This window comes from Giraffa tippelskirchi, chromosome 2 (assembly GCF_054371585.1).
Source record: "Giraffa tippelskirchi isolate mGirTip1 chromosome 2, T2T-mGirTip1v1.2.pri, whole genome shotgun sequence".
NCBI classification, from domain to species: Eukaryota; Metazoa; Chordata; class Mammalia; order Artiodactyla; family Giraffidae; genus Giraffa; species Giraffa tippelskirchi.
The window spans coordinates 108,001,863-108,019,751 of NC_137276.1; the positions used below are offsets into that span (position 1 = coordinate 108,001,863).

At 58.4% G+C, this 17,889-nt stretch overlaps 1 protein-coding gene across 11 annotated transcripts in view; it reads right to left on the reverse strand.

Annotated features, from left to right (window-relative positions):
• CBS (cystathionine beta-synthase) overlaps window positions 1–17,889 on the reverse strand; it is a 23,438-nt gene continuing 5,549 nt past the window's right edge. For 9 of the 11 annotated variants that reach the window (XM_081569997.1, XM_081569995.1, XM_081569998.1 and 6 more), the window contains 14 exons: window positions 14,737–14,843; window positions 12,627–12,761; window positions 12,093–12,172; window positions 11,867–12,001; window positions 11,282–11,351; window positions 10,063–10,154; window positions 9,187–9,312; window positions 8,446–8,530; window positions 8,032–8,137; window positions 6,171–6,245; window positions 5,872–6,006; window positions 4,940–5,048; window positions 2,663–2,747; window positions 1–842 (listed from right to left, as the gene is read on the reverse strand). In XM_081569997.1, coding sequence (XP_081426123.1) covers window positions 685–842; window positions 2,663–2,747; window positions 4,940–5,048; window positions 5,872–6,006; window positions 6,171–6,245; window positions 8,032–8,137; window positions 8,446–8,530; window positions 9,187–9,312; window positions 10,063–10,154; window positions 11,282–11,351; window positions 11,867–12,001; window positions 12,093–12,172; window positions 12,627–12,761; window positions 14,737–14,843 — 1,498 coding nt within the window. In that variant the 3' untranslated portion in view covers window positions 1–684. Of the gene's footprint in view, window positions 843–2,224; window positions 2,267–2,662; window positions 2,748–4,939; window positions 5,049–5,871; window positions 6,007–6,170; window positions 6,246–8,031; window positions 8,138–8,445; window positions 8,531–9,186; window positions 9,313–10,062; window positions 10,155–11,281; window positions 11,352–11,866; window positions 12,002–12,092; window positions 12,173–12,626; window positions 12,762–14,736; window positions 14,844–17,889 lie in introns of all 11 variants that reach the window. The other 2 variants (XM_081569991.1, XM_081570001.1) reach the window with 1 other exon arrangement.

Here is a 17,889-nt window from a genome sequence, read left to right on the forward strand (position 1 = left end):
ACAGATGGTATGATTCTCTTTATATGAAATGTCCAGAACAGGTAAATCCATGGGGATAGAAAGCAGAATGGTAACTGCCAGGCGAGGCAGGGAGATGGGAGTGACAGCTTGAGAAGGGGGTGAAAGGTTTTGGAATTTGACAGAGGTGGTGGCTGGACAACCTCTAATAAACACTACTGAATTACACATTTAAATCAATCATTTTAGGTTAAGGGAATTTCACCTCAATTAAAAAACCCCAAGCACTCCAGCCACTCCAGCTGACCCAGCTCAAAGTGGACCACTGCCTCGACCCACACTTTCTGGGCCCCATTTTGCTGCTCCCCACTCTGGACTCCTTGGCGAGGCACTCTCACCTGCGCCTTCAGTCTCCCTACCCTGGTCATTCAGGCGTCTATCTGCCTGGCTGGGTTCTCTTTTGATAGATTTGCTTGCTCAAACATTTTAAAAGAAAGTTAAAGAAAAACACATCTAATGAAATAAACCATAAATAGATTCATTTAGGGAGACAAGTGTTAAAGACGGGGAAACTACAAGATCTCTGCCGGCCCCAGGCTAAGCTGTAAGCAGTCTTGCTACTGGTCTGGACAGGGTGACACCCAGCACCAGGCGGCTAAAAATCACCCGTTTGTTTGGTATTTACAAAAGCAAAAGAGAACAACCAAGCAGGCTCATGGTGAGGAGTCAGAACTGGGCCTCAGCCCCCGCGCCTCTGAGTTCCAAAGCACTTCCCGGCTTTGTTTTCCGGTTCCGCTCGCAGGCGGCCACGAAGTTCAGCAAGTCGATGGCAGTGACGACCCCGAACACCATCTGCCTCTTACTGGACTCCCCGTGGCTGCGGTCTGAGGAGGGACAAGGCCAAAGGTTCAGAGGGGCCTCTGCCCAGAGCAGAGCTGGGGCCACTGAGCCCATCCCCAGGCACTAGCAGGGGGGCCAGCCCTGAGGCTGCCCCACATCCATGGGCACCTGTGTGTCCGACCACCAGTGCCCCCTCCTCCCATGAGTATCCACACAGGTGAGGCTGCATAGAGTAGGGCCTGACCCCTCTGAGCCATGCCCATGGGGGGATGCCCGAGGGTCAAAGTCATTGGGAGCAGCTGGCACCCAAGGTGCAAGTCTTGGCTTGAAATCCCAGCCCTGCTCACACCCACCACCACCACCAGCTCGCATCTCTGGCTTACAATTCTGTGCTCAACCCACACCTTTCTCTCAGGGTTAAAATGAACTTGGGCCCCCTGCCCTGCAGCCCAAGGGTAGAAAGGGTGGCTGAGATGGTTAATTTGACCTTTCAACCCAACTGGGCCACGGAGTGCCCCTATTTTGGGTTGAACGTCATTCTGGGTGTCTTTGGATGTGAACAACTCTTGACTGGATTGACCTAGTAAAGCAGATTGCCCTGCCCAGTGTGGGTGGGCCTTGCCCAATCAGTTGAAGGCCTAAATAGACCAAAAGACCTGACCCTCCACGAGTAAGAAGAGAGTCCTTCCTTTGGACTTGGGAACACTGGATCTTGGGGTCTCAGGCCTGCCCACTCGCCCTGCAGGTCTTCTTGGCGCATGCCAGCCTGTAAGCTGATTCCTTACAAGGAATCTCTATATGCACATGTCCTGCTGGTTCTCTTTCTCGGGAGAACGCTGACTGACAGCTGTGGAGAGGCCCACAGAGGGTGGGGCAGAGCTGAGCAGTGGGTGGGAAATGACCAGGGTGCATCCACCTCCGCCTGTCCCTGACAACCTTGAGGGCAGAGGTCGACAGAGTTGGGGTGGGGAGGCACGGAGGTGCCAGCTTGGAGCACCTCAGAAAAAAGCACAGGGACCCAGAAGAGACCAGGGGCTTTAGGCAAAGGGGCAGCTTTGGAGGAGCAGAGCCCTCAGGGGAGGGCAGTTGGAGTGGCCTCCAGGGCCCTGGGGATACTGTCCAACACCAGGTCTTTAAATTTTCTGTAAAGGGCTGTTGGGCATCTGTTGTGACCACTCAGCTCTGCCAACACAACACAAAAGCACCTGTAGTAGTGCTTCCAGGTAGGGCTGCATCCATGGAAACTACTCAGACCCTGAAACTGGATATGTGCCGGTGTTCAAACACGAGAATACGGTCAACACAGAGGAGGACCCTCCCAGCCGGGCTCAGGGTCCGGGGTTGGACACCCTCCCCTGTGCTCAGAGGCTGCAATACTGACCACAGCGCCATTTCCGAGCTCCAGGGGTGGGCGGGGCGTACATACCTGCCGGCCCCCCCACCTCTCCCGACAAGGCCAGGTCCCACACTGTGGAGCCAAGGACGGGAGAGAGGTTAGAGTTGGCGCCCAGGCTCCTGGACCAACCCTCAGCGGGAAAATGGGTAGGCTCCAAGGCCCCCACCCAATTCTTGGGATTTCTACAACCTTGTAGCCTAGAATCTGAAGGACACCACCGGCCTCTGGAGATGCAGCAGGGAGGCCCGGGTTATAGACCCCCCTAGCTCACAGTAGTCAGCACCCAGGCCTGGCCCACAGTGGGGTCCCTCTGCGATCTGCACCCAAGGCCGGGGGTCAGCACCTCTGGCTCCCAGATGCCCTGGAGCTCAGGGCAGGAAAGCTCACGGGTCAGGGGCTCGGCAGCCAGCATCTCACAGAGCTCCTGCTCCTGCTCCCCTCCCCCAACCCCCAGGGGACCCAGCTTACACTGGATCTGCTCGTGGACCACCAGGGCGAAGTGATCCATCTCCAGGATGTGCGAGAGCTTGCCCAGTGGGTCCGTCAGGTGGATCTGAAAGAGAAGCCGTGGTCAGTGCTTGCCGGCCGGAGCCCAAGGAAAGGCACGGCAGAGAGGCTGGCATCCCTACAGGGCTTCTTCTGGAGCCTCCTGCTGACCCCAGAGACTGAATGGGACTCGACACTCGTAAAAGGACACCTGGATGAACTGGAAGAATTGATGCTTTCGAACTGTGGTGCTGGAGGATACTCTTGAGAGTCCCTTGGACAACAAGGAGATCAAACTCATCAATCCAGATCAAACCAGTCAATTCTAGAGAAAATCAAGCCTGAATATTCATTGGAAGGATTGATGCTAAAACTGAAGCTCTAATACTTTGGCCACCTGATGCAAAGAACTGACTCATTGGAAAAGTCCCCTGGGACAGACTGAAGACAGGAGGAGAAGGGGACGACAGAGGATGAGATGGCTGGATGGCATCAATGGACATGAGTTTGAGCAAGCTCTGGGAGTTGGTGGTGGACAGGGAAGCCTGGCGTGCTGCAGTCCACGGGGTTGCAAAGAGTCAGACATGACTTTGCGACTGAACAGAACTGCAAAACCCAAGGACTGGACCCTCAGTGAACTAGGAGCTTCAGTTATGAACAACGCAGTATTCACCGTCCATTGGAACGAATCCCACATCAGGACAAGACGCAGTACTGCAGGACACAGGGAGGGGAAGGGAGCACGGGGCACTCTGCTCCCTCTGCTCGCTAGACACAAGGTGAGAGCTTCCAAGAGGAAGGAGGAAGCACACTTAGGGTCCATTTTCCAACCCCCAAGGTGATCTCCAAAGCGGTGAGCCCCCGGGAAACCCCACTGGATACGCTTTCTAGTTCGACTCCAGTAATGGAGGCAGGTTCCCTGGGAGAAGATACAAGCTCCAGGGTGGGAGGAAATACGCCAGCAGTGCCTTCACCTGTGTGAGGAGGGCCACGCCCACCTGCCCGTGGGTGCGCATGCATGCTGAGGGGTACACAACACAGCCATGCTGGGCTGCAGGAGCAACTTCCCCCATGCTTGTCTTCACGAGGTCAGATGCTGGACATAGTCAGACCATGGGGGTCAGGACTCCTCCTCCCCTCTGGGAGAACCGGGTGGGCAGGGGAGCCAGAGCTCCACGGGGACCTCTTCCTGCTGCTCAGTGCCGGCAGCCAGCCCCCCGAGGTGGCGGCGGTGAGAAGGGGCAGCCCTGGGCAGGGAAGGTGAGCCCAGAAGACGGGACCCGCCCGGGTTTCCCCAGTGCTACATTCTTCCTGGGACACTATCTGGACAAGGACAAGGATGCATGAGGCCACACTGAAGGACCTCTTGAGTCTGCCTGCACCCACCCAGCACCTCAGTGGCAAGGCACCGAGACCCCCGAGGATCTGGGTGGCACTGGAGCCCAGGGGATGGGGTCTGGGTGGCACTCAAGCCCAAGGGACTGGGACTCAGCTACACCCTGGAGGAAGAGTGTGGCTACAGGCCAGCCTGGGACACTAGGGGAGGGGACTTAGAGGCTCGGCTCTTCCTCAAGGGAGGGGAGGGGCATACACACAGTGAAGAATCAAAAGGAAAGGCCAGAGGCACAACTGAACCAGACTCAGGCATGGAAGGGTGGACAGTGTGCATGCCACACCTCGGAGGGACCTTGAAACACTCTACTGTGTAAAAGCAGCCAGACAAGGGCACACACACTGGGGCTGCGTGTGCACACATGAGTCCAGAAAGGGCACACACGGGGCTGTGTGCACACACAAGACTGAGGAGGGCACACATGAGCCCAGGGAGGGCACACAGAGGGCTGCGTGCACACACAAGCCTGGGGAGGGCACACGAGCTCAGGGAGGGCACACACGGGGGCTGTGTGCACACAAGAGCCTGGGGAGGGCACACATGAGCCCAGGGAGGGTACACACAGGGGCTGTGTGCACACATGAGCCTGGGGAGCGTGCACCATCTGCGGGACAGGGTGCACACCAGCGGGCCGGGAGGGGAGGGGCAAGGAAGCCTTTGGGTCTGGACGTGGGTGAGATCTCACTGATGCTGGCCTCTCCCCACCCAGGGCTTCTCACTTTGTGAAGCTGGGGCAAATCCTCAAATTTATGGATCTGATAAGCTGAGCGTCAGGGACCTAGCACCCTTGAGAGGGACTCCCTGCCCCGCCTTCCAGGACAGAGCTGGTCTCAGCAGCGCCTGCTTGGGTCACGTGGGGAGCATACCTGTTTGAACTGCTTGTAGATGACTTTGCAAACCTGGTCCGACGGCTGAACCTTCCCTGCGAGCAGGGACGACAGCATGTTCCCCAGGGTCACCATCCCTAGGATCACCCTGGGGAAGTGGACACAGGGCAGCGGTCAGCACTGGTGCCTCCCCTACAATATGGCAGAATTCAGCACAGCTGCCCTCAGGGCCAAACCCAGACTCCTCTTGGAATCAACCACTATCTGCCCTGGTGGCTCAGATGGTAAAAAATCCACCCCCAATGTGGGAGACCCGGGTTTGATCCTTGGGTCGGGAAGATCCCCTGGAGAAGGAAATGACAACCCACTCCAGCGTTCTTGCCTGGGAAATCCCATGGACACAGAAGCCTGGCAGGCTGCAGCCCATGGGGTCGCAAAGAGTTAGACACGACTGAGTGACTAACACACGAACACTGTCTGTCTGGGGTTTCTGTGTGGCACAGCAGTGACCCGACGCCCTGCGCTTGGAGCTGACTGTCCGGTGAGGGCAGACAGCAAACCAGTGGGTGAATCCTTTGGGCATCTCCATTCTGACAAGTGTCAAGGGTCACCAACAGGCCAGCGTCCTGGGATGTGGGCCTTTTGGTGCTAGAACTGGGAAAGTCCTGGGAGAATGCTGATGGGGGACCATCACCACTGCACGTCTGCCATGGTCTTACAGGCAGGCACGTGCTCCCGTGAACATACTGGGTGCAGGGGGGTGGAAAGGGTTAATACGATCAGCCCCCATCCCGGCCAGGGCTCAGGGACCACCTGTCCAACACTCTGAGCATCTGTATGAAAAGTGACCAAGGTCAGCCGGCCAGTTGTGGGGACTGCTGGGCCACCCTGCCCAACACCGCAGGCACAAAGCAGAGTGGCACACAGGCAGGGCCGGTAGGGCAGAGCGCTGGACGGAGGCTGAGACTGACCCCGACTCGTCCACCACGGGTGCCTGGTCGAAGCCCTTCTCCCGGAGGATCTCGATGGTGTGCTCACAGGTGACGGTGGGCAGCACGGTCAGCGGGGCCGAGAGGCTCAGCTCCTGAACCTGGAGGTGCCACCACCTGAGGGAAGAGGGCAGGCCAGGGAGTCCGTGAACCGAGAGGCGAGTGAGAACAGGGAGCCCGCAGGGGAGTCCAGCCAGGTTGGGGGGCCGCACACATGCCGCTGGGGACCAGGCACTTGAGTCCTGAGCCCCCGGGTGGTCTCTGCCCAGAGGTGTCCTCACCATGGCTTCTTCACCGAGATCTCCTCCTTCATGAAGCCCTTCTGCAGCATCCACTTGTCGCTCAGGAACTTGGACCTACGGCATCAGAAGCCACAGGGCTGGGCGGAGGGTCTCAATACCACCCCCGCCCCCAAAGAGGGCAGAGGGGCTCAGAGAAAGCCCAGACCCAATCCTCCCCAGACCCCAGTCCAGCAGAGACCCAAAGGGGCTGGCTGTAGGCTCCACGAAGAGATCTGAGGGCTGGATGCCAGAAAGACCTCCTAGGGAATGGTGGTTGGTGGGGGTATCTGGCCAACCAGAACTGAAGAAGCCCAGAGCACAGCAGAAGGTTCTGTGATGGGCTGGGACCTGGGACCCAGGACCCTTCACTGCAATGCCTGCATCTGGACAAACGTCTCTTCCAACAATAGATACAAAGTAACGAGAAGGGACTAGAAGTAACCATGTGCGTATGCGGTTGGGACAAAGTGTGGACAAGATGCAAAAAGACCCAAAACCCGACTGCCACTTCTGAGGTGTCGGGAGCAAAGGCAGGGTCTTGCTCATGCCCCTGGTGCACACCACCACCAAGTGGTGGGCAGACCACCCAGGCCACCCTCTGGCCTGATCCCTGGACCCACCCCATGTAAGGACCCAGCTCGCCACCCCCCACACTCAGGGAGCAAGCGAGAGAACCCGTTATTAATATTTGTTTTTGCTCCCGCTGCTGCAGCACAAGTCCCGGTAAAGCCCTGCCTGAATTTCCTGTCTGGCCTTGGATCCATTTCTACTGATCAAAGGGTCCAAGACCCTGGTCAGTAATAGTTCTTTCCCGAATCTCATCACAGCCCCTCAGGGCTTCTGGCAGGGGGAGCCTGTCCCACCAGGGGTCAGAGGACACCAGGCCAGGCTTCAGGGGCTGCCAGGGACCTGCCCCAAAAGGCAGATGAGGGCCAACAAAATAGGGGGCAGAGAGGTCCCCAACCCCCAGCCCAGACGTCTGTGTCTGAGGACATGATCACTCACTCACTCCAGCCATCTTTCTCTCACACATACACAGGCACACGTGTGTGCCCACACAGCAGGCCAGCCAAGCACATGGGGAGATGGGCGTTCTCATGCACTATGTAGTGTGGGTGGGAAGCCAGGCTCAGGGCAACTTGGCAGTGGACACCCAGAGGTGACTCACCCTCAGCTGGAGTCCCAGTTACGGATGCCCCCCTGGGGGAAGTTGAGCTCACTCGAAGTGTATAACCTGTCACTCTTGGGTCAGGGAGGACACCAGAGGGTACATACATCCATGGAGGAGGGCATTAGCCCCCTGGGACCTCCCGCCCACACACCAATCTTGGTGCTTTCGGCCAGTGACCCCAGGCAGGGCCATGAGCCCAGAGGAGCCAGAGAGCTCCAGGTGCACACGCGGCAGGTGCACAGACACTCAGAACCACTGGACTCGAAGGGGCCTCGGGGGCCACTGACCCCAGCCTGGGTCCCCCCATTTCAGGACCAGACTGTGAGTGAGCAATGGCTCCAGTGGGCGGGGGTGGGGAGCTGCTCTCAGGGCGGCCACATCCTTGTCCTCATCCTCCTTGGCTGAAGAGGAGGCCCCGAGAGCTCGAAGGAGTGAGGGGGCACATGGGGTCCCTTCCTTGGGGAGTCCCGCCAGGCCCCCCGGTGCTGCCACGATGAACGTGCACAGACTTCCAAAGGCATCTAGGAGACCCAAGCCGGGACAAGCCGGCCGAGAACGCGTGAACTCCAGGGACATGGAGCAGGGCCTCAGACCCCAGGCTCCCTGGCCCCCTCCGTCAGATCTGGGGGGAACGGCCGGGAGCAGAGGCAGTGCAGGTACTGGAGGCCAGGGGGCGGACAGAGGCCTCACATGTAATTCCGCACCGAGTCCGGCAGGATCACCACGCAGCGCTGGCCTTCCTGCAGCTCCTGGGCGGCCTTCACGGCCACGGACATGGCGCTGCCGGAGCTGCCACCTGCCGAGAGGGCGGGAGGGGTCAGACCCGCCAGGGGGGCGGGGGGGCTGCGTGTGCACCCGCCTGTGGGCATGCCCACACCTGCTCTGGAGAGATCCTTGGTGGAGGAGCTGGGCATGTGGTGCTAGGGCACCCCACTTTTCACTGTCCGTCCACACCCTCCTCCGTCTCCCATCTGCTCAGCACTGCACCACTGAAGCCTCCCATGGAACTCAGAGCCCCAGGGGTAGGTGGGTGGGCGGCCAGAGCGACGGTGTCCCTCACACGCTGGATGGAAGCTGGCAGGGCGGAGCGCGGTGTCCACTCACCGCACAGCAGCCCCTCCTGAGCGATCAGCATGCGGGCAAAGGCGAAGGCCTCCTCGTCATTGCTCTTGAACCACTTGTCCACCACCTGTGGGAAGCCGAGGGCAGCGGTCAGCCAGGGCAGCGCCCAGCACTCGGCAGTGGGGTGGGCAGTGGGGGTGGGTGTGGGGCCCTGGGCGGTGGGGGTGGGTGTGGGGCCCACGGCCCAGTTTGCAATCTCACAGACAACAGTGGTCCAGGTGGCTGTGACCTCCAGAGAGGCGGCCCAGACTCTGTCTGGGATCCAATACTCACTCTGTAGACCTAGATCGTTCCCCCTCCCCCTGCCCAAGGGTCCAGCACAGTGTGCCCGTGGCGCCTAAACCTCCTGCCAGCCCTGCAGCATGGCCACACTCTAGTCTAGGTCTCTCTGCCTGAAGCTCCCTTGAGGGTCCTTAAGGAGCCTTCTCTGTGCTCCTCACCGCTCCCTCCTTGGCCACTCACCTGTCCCAGCCGCCCAGCTCCCTCACGCTGCAGGGGCCTGGTCTGTGTACAGACAGGACATGCCACACTCCCACCTATGGCCTCTGTGCAGGAGCTCACTGATCGCAGTACCGCGAGTCACCACATGAGGACCCCTGGGACGGCACCTCATCTACCGCCCTCTACACAGCTCGGAACTCACATCTCTGCTCCTGCTGGGCGAGCCACCCGTACTCAGCTGGACAAAGCTGAGGCTGGCCCCGTCACTGCTGCCCTGCCTACCGTCCGGTCCAGCACCGTGGGGATGAAGTCATAGCCGATCCCTTCCACCTCGTAGGCCGTCTGCTCCGTCCGGTTCAGCTCCTCGGGCTCTGCGAGGATGGAGCCTTCGGGATCCACGCCAACAATCTGTGGAGTGGGCATCCTTAGGGCTCCAGTCTCACCTGGAAGCGCCCGGCTGGCATCAGGGTGCAGCCCCGCTCCCAGGCCTCAAGACTCAAAACCCAGAAGCCAGGCCCAGGTGCTGGGAGATCACATGTTAAATGTCAAGCTTGGGGCACTCGGGGTGGGGGCAGTGGGAGGCTGGGGAAAGTGGATTTCTGGGAAGCTCCTCCTGTGCAGGGCACCTGAGACAGCCCTGGAGAGACACCTATGGACAGTGGGAGCCTGGGGCGAGGGGTGGTGCTGGGATGACCTCTCCTGGACATCAGAGAAACAGGCAGCGAGAGAGGATGTGCGGGCACCACCAGTGGGGTCTTTCTGAGCCCCTCCCCAGGCCCAAGTGCCCCTCCCCAGTCTCAGAGCCCAGGACCCGAGCCTGAGCGCTTACGGCTCTGTGACAATCCTGGAAGGCCCCCCAGCTGGACTCTCCCACCCTAGCCCATCTAGGCACCCAGGTCATGCACCGCTGTCCTTTATCACCTGGAAGGGACAGGTACACATACCCTACAAGATGCAAAGCTATCTAGGCAGAAGTGTCAGGAGCTAGACCTTTTAGCTCTAAAGCAGAGGCTGCTCTGGGTGCCCAAGGCCAAGCAGACTGATGGCTAAGCCTCTGGCTGCAGTTCAGGCCACAGGTAGGAAACATACCGGTGTCCAGGCCTGCATCGCTGGGCAGGGCAGGGTGAAGTGGTGCCCATGCCCCTCGCAGTCCCTCACCTTGCACCCAGGGCACTTCTCCTTCAGCTTCCTGGCCACGCCTGTGATGGTCCCACCCGTGCCTGCCGACGCCACCAGCATGTCCAGCTTCCCTGAGGGTGGAGAAGTGTGTCAGGGGGGACATCCCCGGGAGGGAGCGGCCGCACTCTCCCAACTCTTCACAGGAATCAAGAACCCTCTCGAACACAACGAAGGCAGGTCATCCAAAGGACAAAAGCAGACCTGTTCTCATGTTGAAACCTCTCATCACATCCTCCACCTTGAAGAAGCATTCACCATAACAGGGAACCAGGAAGCCCCATTTAACCTAAACGGCAGCCAGCCGCTAAAACTCCCATGAGAGTTGTGAATCCGTGAACAGAGGATCTTCCTGCAGGAGATGGGGCACAGGGGGCTGTCTGGTTTCAGACGACATGGGTAAGTGAAATGGATTATCAAAGGAACTAGAATTAACCACTCAGCTTAGCTCTGACATTTTCTGGGCTCTCTCAGCACCGGGTGGCCAGCTCAGGCACCCAGCAGACAAGTCAGTGCAGGTACCCCGTGTGCTGAGGCAGACGCACTGTTTTTGCCAAATGAGAGGATTCTCACGTGTAAAACCTGGGTGAGCAAAGGCCTGGACCATGCTGCCTGGCTCCTGGGCACAGAATGAGGGCACTTAAGCCAACACCAGGCTCCAAACAGGAAGCCAAATGTGCCAAGCCCCTGGCAGCCGCTCCCAGGACTCTCTCAGGAAACAGCCCTTAGAGAACATTGCAACCCCCATGGGGCTTGGCACCAAGTGTGCAGAGAGCTTCCAAGAAGCAAAGCCGCAAGCTGTCACTCCAGGTCTGCACATGAGACAACCCGATTGCTGAATTCAGTGCCCACACTGGCATTTGGAGTCAGTGCCGTTCTGCAACGTGAGCCCCCACTGTGAGCCCAGCACCAGCCTGGGACACGCTTGTTCCCTGTACTCAGGAGCTCCTACAGGTATGGAGGAAAGACTACTAGGTAAACCGATATGACTGCATGATAAGTTGGGTGTTACAGGTGAGGCATGGGCAGAGTCCATGAGGGCAGAACGGAGGGCGGAAACTGCTCCTGAGAAATATTCAGGACAGCATTTCACAGAGAAGGGGTATTTGAATTGGGTTTTGAAGGATGAATAGGAGTTTACCAAGGAGCTGGTAAGTGTACATTCCCAGTCAAGATGGACAGCAGAGTTAGAGGTACCCACCATCACACTGCTGCAGGATCTCTTCGGCCGTGATGTCATAGTGAGCAAGGGGGTTGCTGGCATTGCGGTACTGCCAGGAAAGAGCAAAGGAGCCATGATGAGGTCAATGCACAGAACTGGCAGCAGCCACAGGGTATCAGGCAAACGACTCAGTGCAAGTCAGAGAGGATCCTGTGGCTCAATAGACACCAAGCATCAAAACCAGCTCTCCAGAAGATGAGATTTCTGAATTAACCCAGAAGTGGAATGAATGACAAAGAAGAGCATCCAGTTAAAAGGTCTGCATGCATTTTATGTCTTAGAGATCTCCCAGGGTCCTCTGCAAGGGGCAGTCTAACCCAGCGTGCTGAGCTGAGCCCTTGAAGCTGGCACACGGGCAGCAGAGCCAAAGGCTTGCCGACACCATTGGCCACACTGCGCCGGGAGAGGGCAGCAACTGCATACCAGCACATTGGTCACTCTGTACACCGCCCCTCCTCCTGCAGAGGCGACACCACCCACAGGCCCCCAACAGAGATCCCCCAGGGAAGGCCCCATTCGGTCCAAACCTCTGGGAGCATGCTCATCCCCCAGCCCTGGCCTCACCTGGTCCAGGATGTGAGAATTGGGGATCTCGTTCCTTAGCCTCCAGGCCACCCCTACATGCGACTCGGGGGAGTCGAATCTGGCGTTGGTGGGCGTCCTCACGATCTCAGCCCCCAGGGCCCGCAGGACGTCCACCTGCAGAGGTACATGGCGGCCTTCACCTCCCTGCCTCTGCAGCTTGGGGGCAGAGGCCCCGGAGCTGCCCCACCCCTGCCCACCTGTCTACCTTCTCCGTGCTCATCTTCTCTGGCATCACGATGATGCAGCGATAGCCCTTCACGGCGGCAGCCAGGGCCAGCCCAATCCCTGGGGACAGGACATGGGGTGAGAGCAGCCCCAAAGGCCCAGGGGAGAGGGCACTGGAAGAAGGCCCTCCGTCCACCCCTTCTGCCCTCGAATGAGGGGAGAAAATGGGGTACACGTCGTGAACCCCAATTCCTCCAGCTCTTACTGGGAGCCAGGGAGGTGATAACGACAGTGGCTAAGACTCCAAGCTCCCAATGCAGGGCGCCTGGGTTTGATTGCTGGTCAGGAAACTAGATCCCACATGCCGCAAGTAAGATCCACATGCCACAGTTAAGACCCGGCACAGCCGAATGAGTAAGCAAATATTTCTAAAAGCACCAGCAGCAGACATTGCGGGGCTCACTGTGGACCCAGGGGCTGCTGCACCGAAAGGGAGAGTGACCTTGAATGCAGCCAGAGGGGGGCGCTGCCGCTCCCACCCCCACGTGGGCCCGGAGAAGGAGGCAGCGCCCACCTGTGTTCCCCGACGTCGGCTCAATGATCGTGTCCCCAGGCTTTAGGGTCCCCTCACGCTCGGCGTCCTCAATCATCCGCAGGCTGATACGGTCCTTCACACTCCCGCCCGCGTTGAAGAACTCGCACTTGGCCACTGGGAGCCAGAGACGCATCATGAGAGGAAGAGGCCCCAACCGCTAACTGATGCCTGCCGGCCCCTTCCCATCACCCGACACGCCCGGGATGCAGCGGCAGGCTTCAGAGGTTCTGAAAATTGTTACCTTCCACTGCACTTTCCACACCTGACCTGGACGAAGGTGCTCGCCCACTGTGGCTTCCCTCACCTGTCCATCCCACCTGCCGTGGACCATGCAGTGACTCCAGGTGAATGAGACAGAGGAGCCAAGGGGGCCCCCCACTGGATGGACGGAGCAGAGGCACCCCCGGGGGGCAGCACAATCCCAAAGAGACATGCTGGGCATGCGGAGGGGGGTGACTGGAGCCCTAGGCTTAAATCGGGCCCAGTGGCCCTGCCAGATGACCTCATATCCTGAAGTAACAGCCCCCCATCACACGGCCAGACCACAACCGGCAGACCCTCCACACCCTCCTCCCCTGGGTCTCCTGGCCCAGCAGGGCTCTCTGCCATCCTCCCCATCCTGCAGACAGGATCGCCCTTCCTGTGCCCAAGCCTCTGCTTGTCTTTCTATAGGGGTGCTCCCTCCCACCTTTTAAAACTATGCTGTGTCAGTAAAAGGAGGCAATGTGGCTCCAAATGTGATTGGCAGGGCCCAGGCCGGCCTGGAGGGCCCATAGATCGAGCTCCGTCCTGGTCTGTGCTGGCTTCTGAAATCCCACAACCAGAGACAGGCTTTCTCCCCTGGGACTCAGAGAGGCCCTGCTGGGACAGTGAAGTAGGGGCTCTCAAGTGTCTGACCACTGAGGAGGCCTGCACCCTGGACTCTTGCCGGCCACACACTTGAATTAGTTAGAAAATTCTAAAGAGGCCATGGAAAGGCTGGCACAAAGGCAGAGATTCCAGCTGATCGGCCGTGGGCAAGCCACGTAACCAATCTGAGCCTAGGTTTTTCCACCTATAAAATGGACACACTAAAATCTGTTTCAAGGGCTCTTGCCGAGCTGAGGTGCAATAGGCCCATGCCTGTGAGGTACTAGGTAATGGCTTCTATTATCTGACGTGAGAGCACGGAGCCCACTATAGCACAGCCCCAGAAGCGACCATCCCTCAGGGGGTGTGTTCTGCTCACTGCTCTGAAGAAAACTCTTCACTGCTGGCCCAGGGGGAAGGTAGGGGTGCAGGGGCGGGTGGGGGCAGGAAGGCTCTAATGATGATGCCTCTGGGGTGAATCGACCACAGGGCCTTGGTCCCTCTAGGGGGCACCAAGCCCCTAGACCTTCACACTCTCCCCTCCCCAGCTCTCTGCTCCAGCACTGGGCTTGGTCCCCTTCCCCCCAACCAGGACCTCTGCACCTGCCACTTCCTCTGGGTCAAGGCTGACATCCACCTGGGCTCCGTGTCCAGAAGAGTGGAGGTGAAGAAAGCCCCTCACTCTCCCGTGTTCCTGGAGATAGCCTCCTGCCAAGACGCCCCCTTCCCACAGGACTTGGAGGAGACTCAAGGCTGATCCCCTTGTGTACGGGCCCAGGCAAACACAGCCCCAAATTCCCACTGTGTTTCATGAATGACAAGTGTCTGTCTAAGCCCCAAGGCAGCTACTTCCTGCTGGCTAATGGCTGAGACCCTCCTCACGATAGTTGCCACCACTGTCATGTCAGCCCGTCCTCCCTGGGACGGTGCAGGACAGAAGGGTCCCGCTTTGCCCCTGGGCTCCAGCATCCTCCTCCTGCAGCTGCCGGGTTACATCACCTGCATTCCCCGCTCAGGTACCACCCCCGATGTCTGCCTGGACATGCTGCTCTCCACACTCAGGTCTTGGCTCTCTGACACCGACGACTCCGGAGCAGCCTCAGTCACCCCCCAGCACCCATCCCTGTCGTGTATGCTTCTGACCTTACCGGATGTGGAGGAACACCCGCCCAGGGTCCAAGGGGACTGCCCGCCCCCCAGGCCCACAAGCCTCACACAGGGTGAGGAAGCCGGCACTCACAGAGCTCACACTTGAGGCCAAAGTTCCTCCCAATCTTGTTGATCCTCACCATCGGAGTATCCCCGATTTTCTTCAGGATATCCGGCAAGATTTTTGGAGATTTTGCCCTTAAACAGAGGAGTCCGTGATTACTCAGAAAAAAACAAAACCGGCTTTGGCAGCCTAGCACATTCTTTTAAATAAATCAAAGAACTGGGTTTCACAAGCATCAGGGGGGTGATCACACAAATCCACGCTTGGTAAAAGATACGCGCGCGTGCATGCGCGTGCACATACACACACACACGGGCAAGTGCACCTCAAAACCCATGAAAATGAATGTAATTTAGTAACAGCTGCACCAGTGTCTCCAGGGTTTGAAAACGCACTATGGTAACAGATGGTATCAGTGGGCAGCTGGGTGAATGTCCCCACGATCTCTCTGTGTTATTTCTGCAACTTCTTTTGAGTGTTAAATTATTTCCAAATAAAAAAGTTAATAAACACTGACTTCAAAACAACAGCGGCTCAGATTGTAAAGAATCTGCCTGCCGTGCGGAAGACCCAGGTTCAATCACTGGGTCAGGAAGATCCCCTGGAGAAGGGAATAGCAACCCACTCCAGTAAACTTGTCTGGAGAATTCTATGGACAGAGGAGCCTGGCAGGCTACAGTCCAAGGGGTCGCAGAGAGTCAGACACGACTGAGTGACTAACACTTTTACTTTTCAAAACAACAGCATGTCCTGGTCTATCTTTTTCAGGGTTCTGTTTGTTCATTTTTCTGGCTGCACCACATGGTATGTGGGATCTTAGTTCCCCAACCAGGGATGGAACCCGTGCCCCTGTACTGGGAGTGTGGAGTCTCAGGCACTGGACCACCAGGGAAGCCCCAGGCTTTATAGGGTTTTGGATATTCGTCTCCTCTCACAGCTCCTGCCTCCTGGAATACCTCCTTTCCTTCTCTTTAATGAAAAAACTGGTGGGGATCCGAGGGCAGGGACCCCTCAGAGGGTCTGGCCACCAGACAGTGACAGTGACTGCAGAGCCCACCCAGGCATCACTCAGGTGTCTGGCACAGGTGGTGGGAAGCCCGACTCTCAGGCCGAAGAACAAAGGCCTCGGGCTGGTCACCCCTGTGCTTAGGGCCAGGGTCAGATGACTCCCAGGTGGGCCTCCAGGCTCAGAGTTGGATTCGCTTCTCATGGGTCAACGGTCCCCCTTCACATTCGAGTGACCACCCCCCCCCAGCAGTTCTTCCGGCTGAGAAGCTGGTGACAGGTGACAAGTGACAGGGGGTGTGGGACAGCCCAGCAGCTGCTCAGCTGTGTACACACCTTGAACCTGCGTCTCCCAAGTGGCCTTCACAACGCACCCTCCATCTTCACCCTTGAGGAAAGATTCAGGTCCCACACTCGCCCCGTCCACACCAAGGAGGTGCCACCAAATATTCTTTCCGGAATATGCAAAACTGAGCCGAGTTCCAAGAAACACAAAGGCTTCCTACGCCCTGGATCTCTCCTGCACCATCCCCACGGCTCCCACAGCTGAAGGCGCCCCGGCCCCCACGGCAGGAACCCGTTAACCGTGTGGATTCCTCACCCACCCCCAAGGTGGTGAGCCAGCTCCCCAGGAATGCTGCCGTCCGCCCCCAGCCCAGACAGGCAGCGACATGGCCCAGCTGGAAACCTTGCACCTTCCAAGGTGGCGAGGAGCTGAAACAGATGCCCTGGGCCACCTCGGAGGCAGGCTCAGCCAATAGAGGTGCAGGCATTGGGGTGAGGGGAGAGAGCTTTGGCAGGGACAAAGGGCTCCTGACCCCAGCCTTGGAGGGAGACCAAGTCCTAGGGGCAACCCTGGGGTTGACTCATTTAGTTAAAGCCAAGGCAGGAGAAGTAAACACCCAGGGAGGACAGGAGGGGTGGCTGAGTCATCCACCCCCAGCAGAGGCTGATGGACTAGAAGGAGCAGGAGGCCTGGCCTGCCTGTGACCAACCCCCACCCTACTCCCGCCCCCAGCAGGGGCTGATGGGCAAGCAGAGAACTCAGGGTTCCCAACTCAGCACCAGGCCCTGGGGGCCAGAAAGTCACGGGAGAAGTTGGCCTGAGGTGACCAGGGCAGGAGCCTGGGGGGAGACTTTTAACACCTCATCTCAGTTGCTTTCCCTGTGACAGCCCAGCAGGCTTCCTGGAGGAGAGCCCATAGCACCCTGGAACAAACCCGAAACCCCTCACCAGGTAGGGGCCTGCTTTCTCCTTCCCCTCCGCAGCTCTTCCCCCGGCCCGGTGCTCCCACTCTGTTCTTTCTAAGTCCACCCCACCTGGGAAGGGCCTGGAGTCCCCTTCCCCAGACACCCACATGGCTAGCATCTCCTGCCCATCCAGGTACCAGCTCCGAAGTCTCCCTGAGTCACCCAGCCACGCCACCTGGTAGCCACGTCACCGTCTCATCACCCCTGTGCTCTCCCCACCAGGACCCCCAGACTGTCTCCTCCAGGGACCCAGGTCTAGAGTCCCCCAGTAGGTGAGCCCTAGTGCCTTGGGCCCGAGCCCACCTCCTCATAACAGTGAACCTGAGCTGTGTCAAGCGGTTTGAGGGGAACAGCAACCCCGCCAGGGCGCTGTAGGAGGGTCAGGTCACCGCATGGAGCACAGCTGTGGCGCCAGGTTACAGCCTGGGTACAATGGTGTCCAGGCCCAGGTGAGATGCTCACGGAGCCGTCGGGAATCCGGGCCTCCCCAGCCCCAGCTTCACAAGGGCCCTTCACCCCCTGCCTTAGTTTGCTTTGGCAGTGAGGGTGCGAGGGCCCATGACGTATGGCCAGCAGCCATCTTGGCCTCCTGAGCTCCCAGCATCGAGACGTGTTTAATGTCAGGAGCTTCTGGGTTTGTAAATGTCATTTCTGTCCATTGATCCTACTTCGGAGCACACCCCCTGCACATCCCCAGTTCTGAATCTAAAATCGATAATCATCAGCATTGGCATAGCAGTGTATAAGGAGTAAGAATGAAGCACCTAAAAGGTACATTCTTATGACACTTTTGTTCTACTGTTGGGAGGTTACACCAGGGAAATAAAGATAATCCTAAGATGTAGCGGACTTGATTTGAGTTTCACAATAGGTCAGGGATTCTTGCCTTTTTGTCTTTCTCACTGATTGATCTCCTGCACCTAG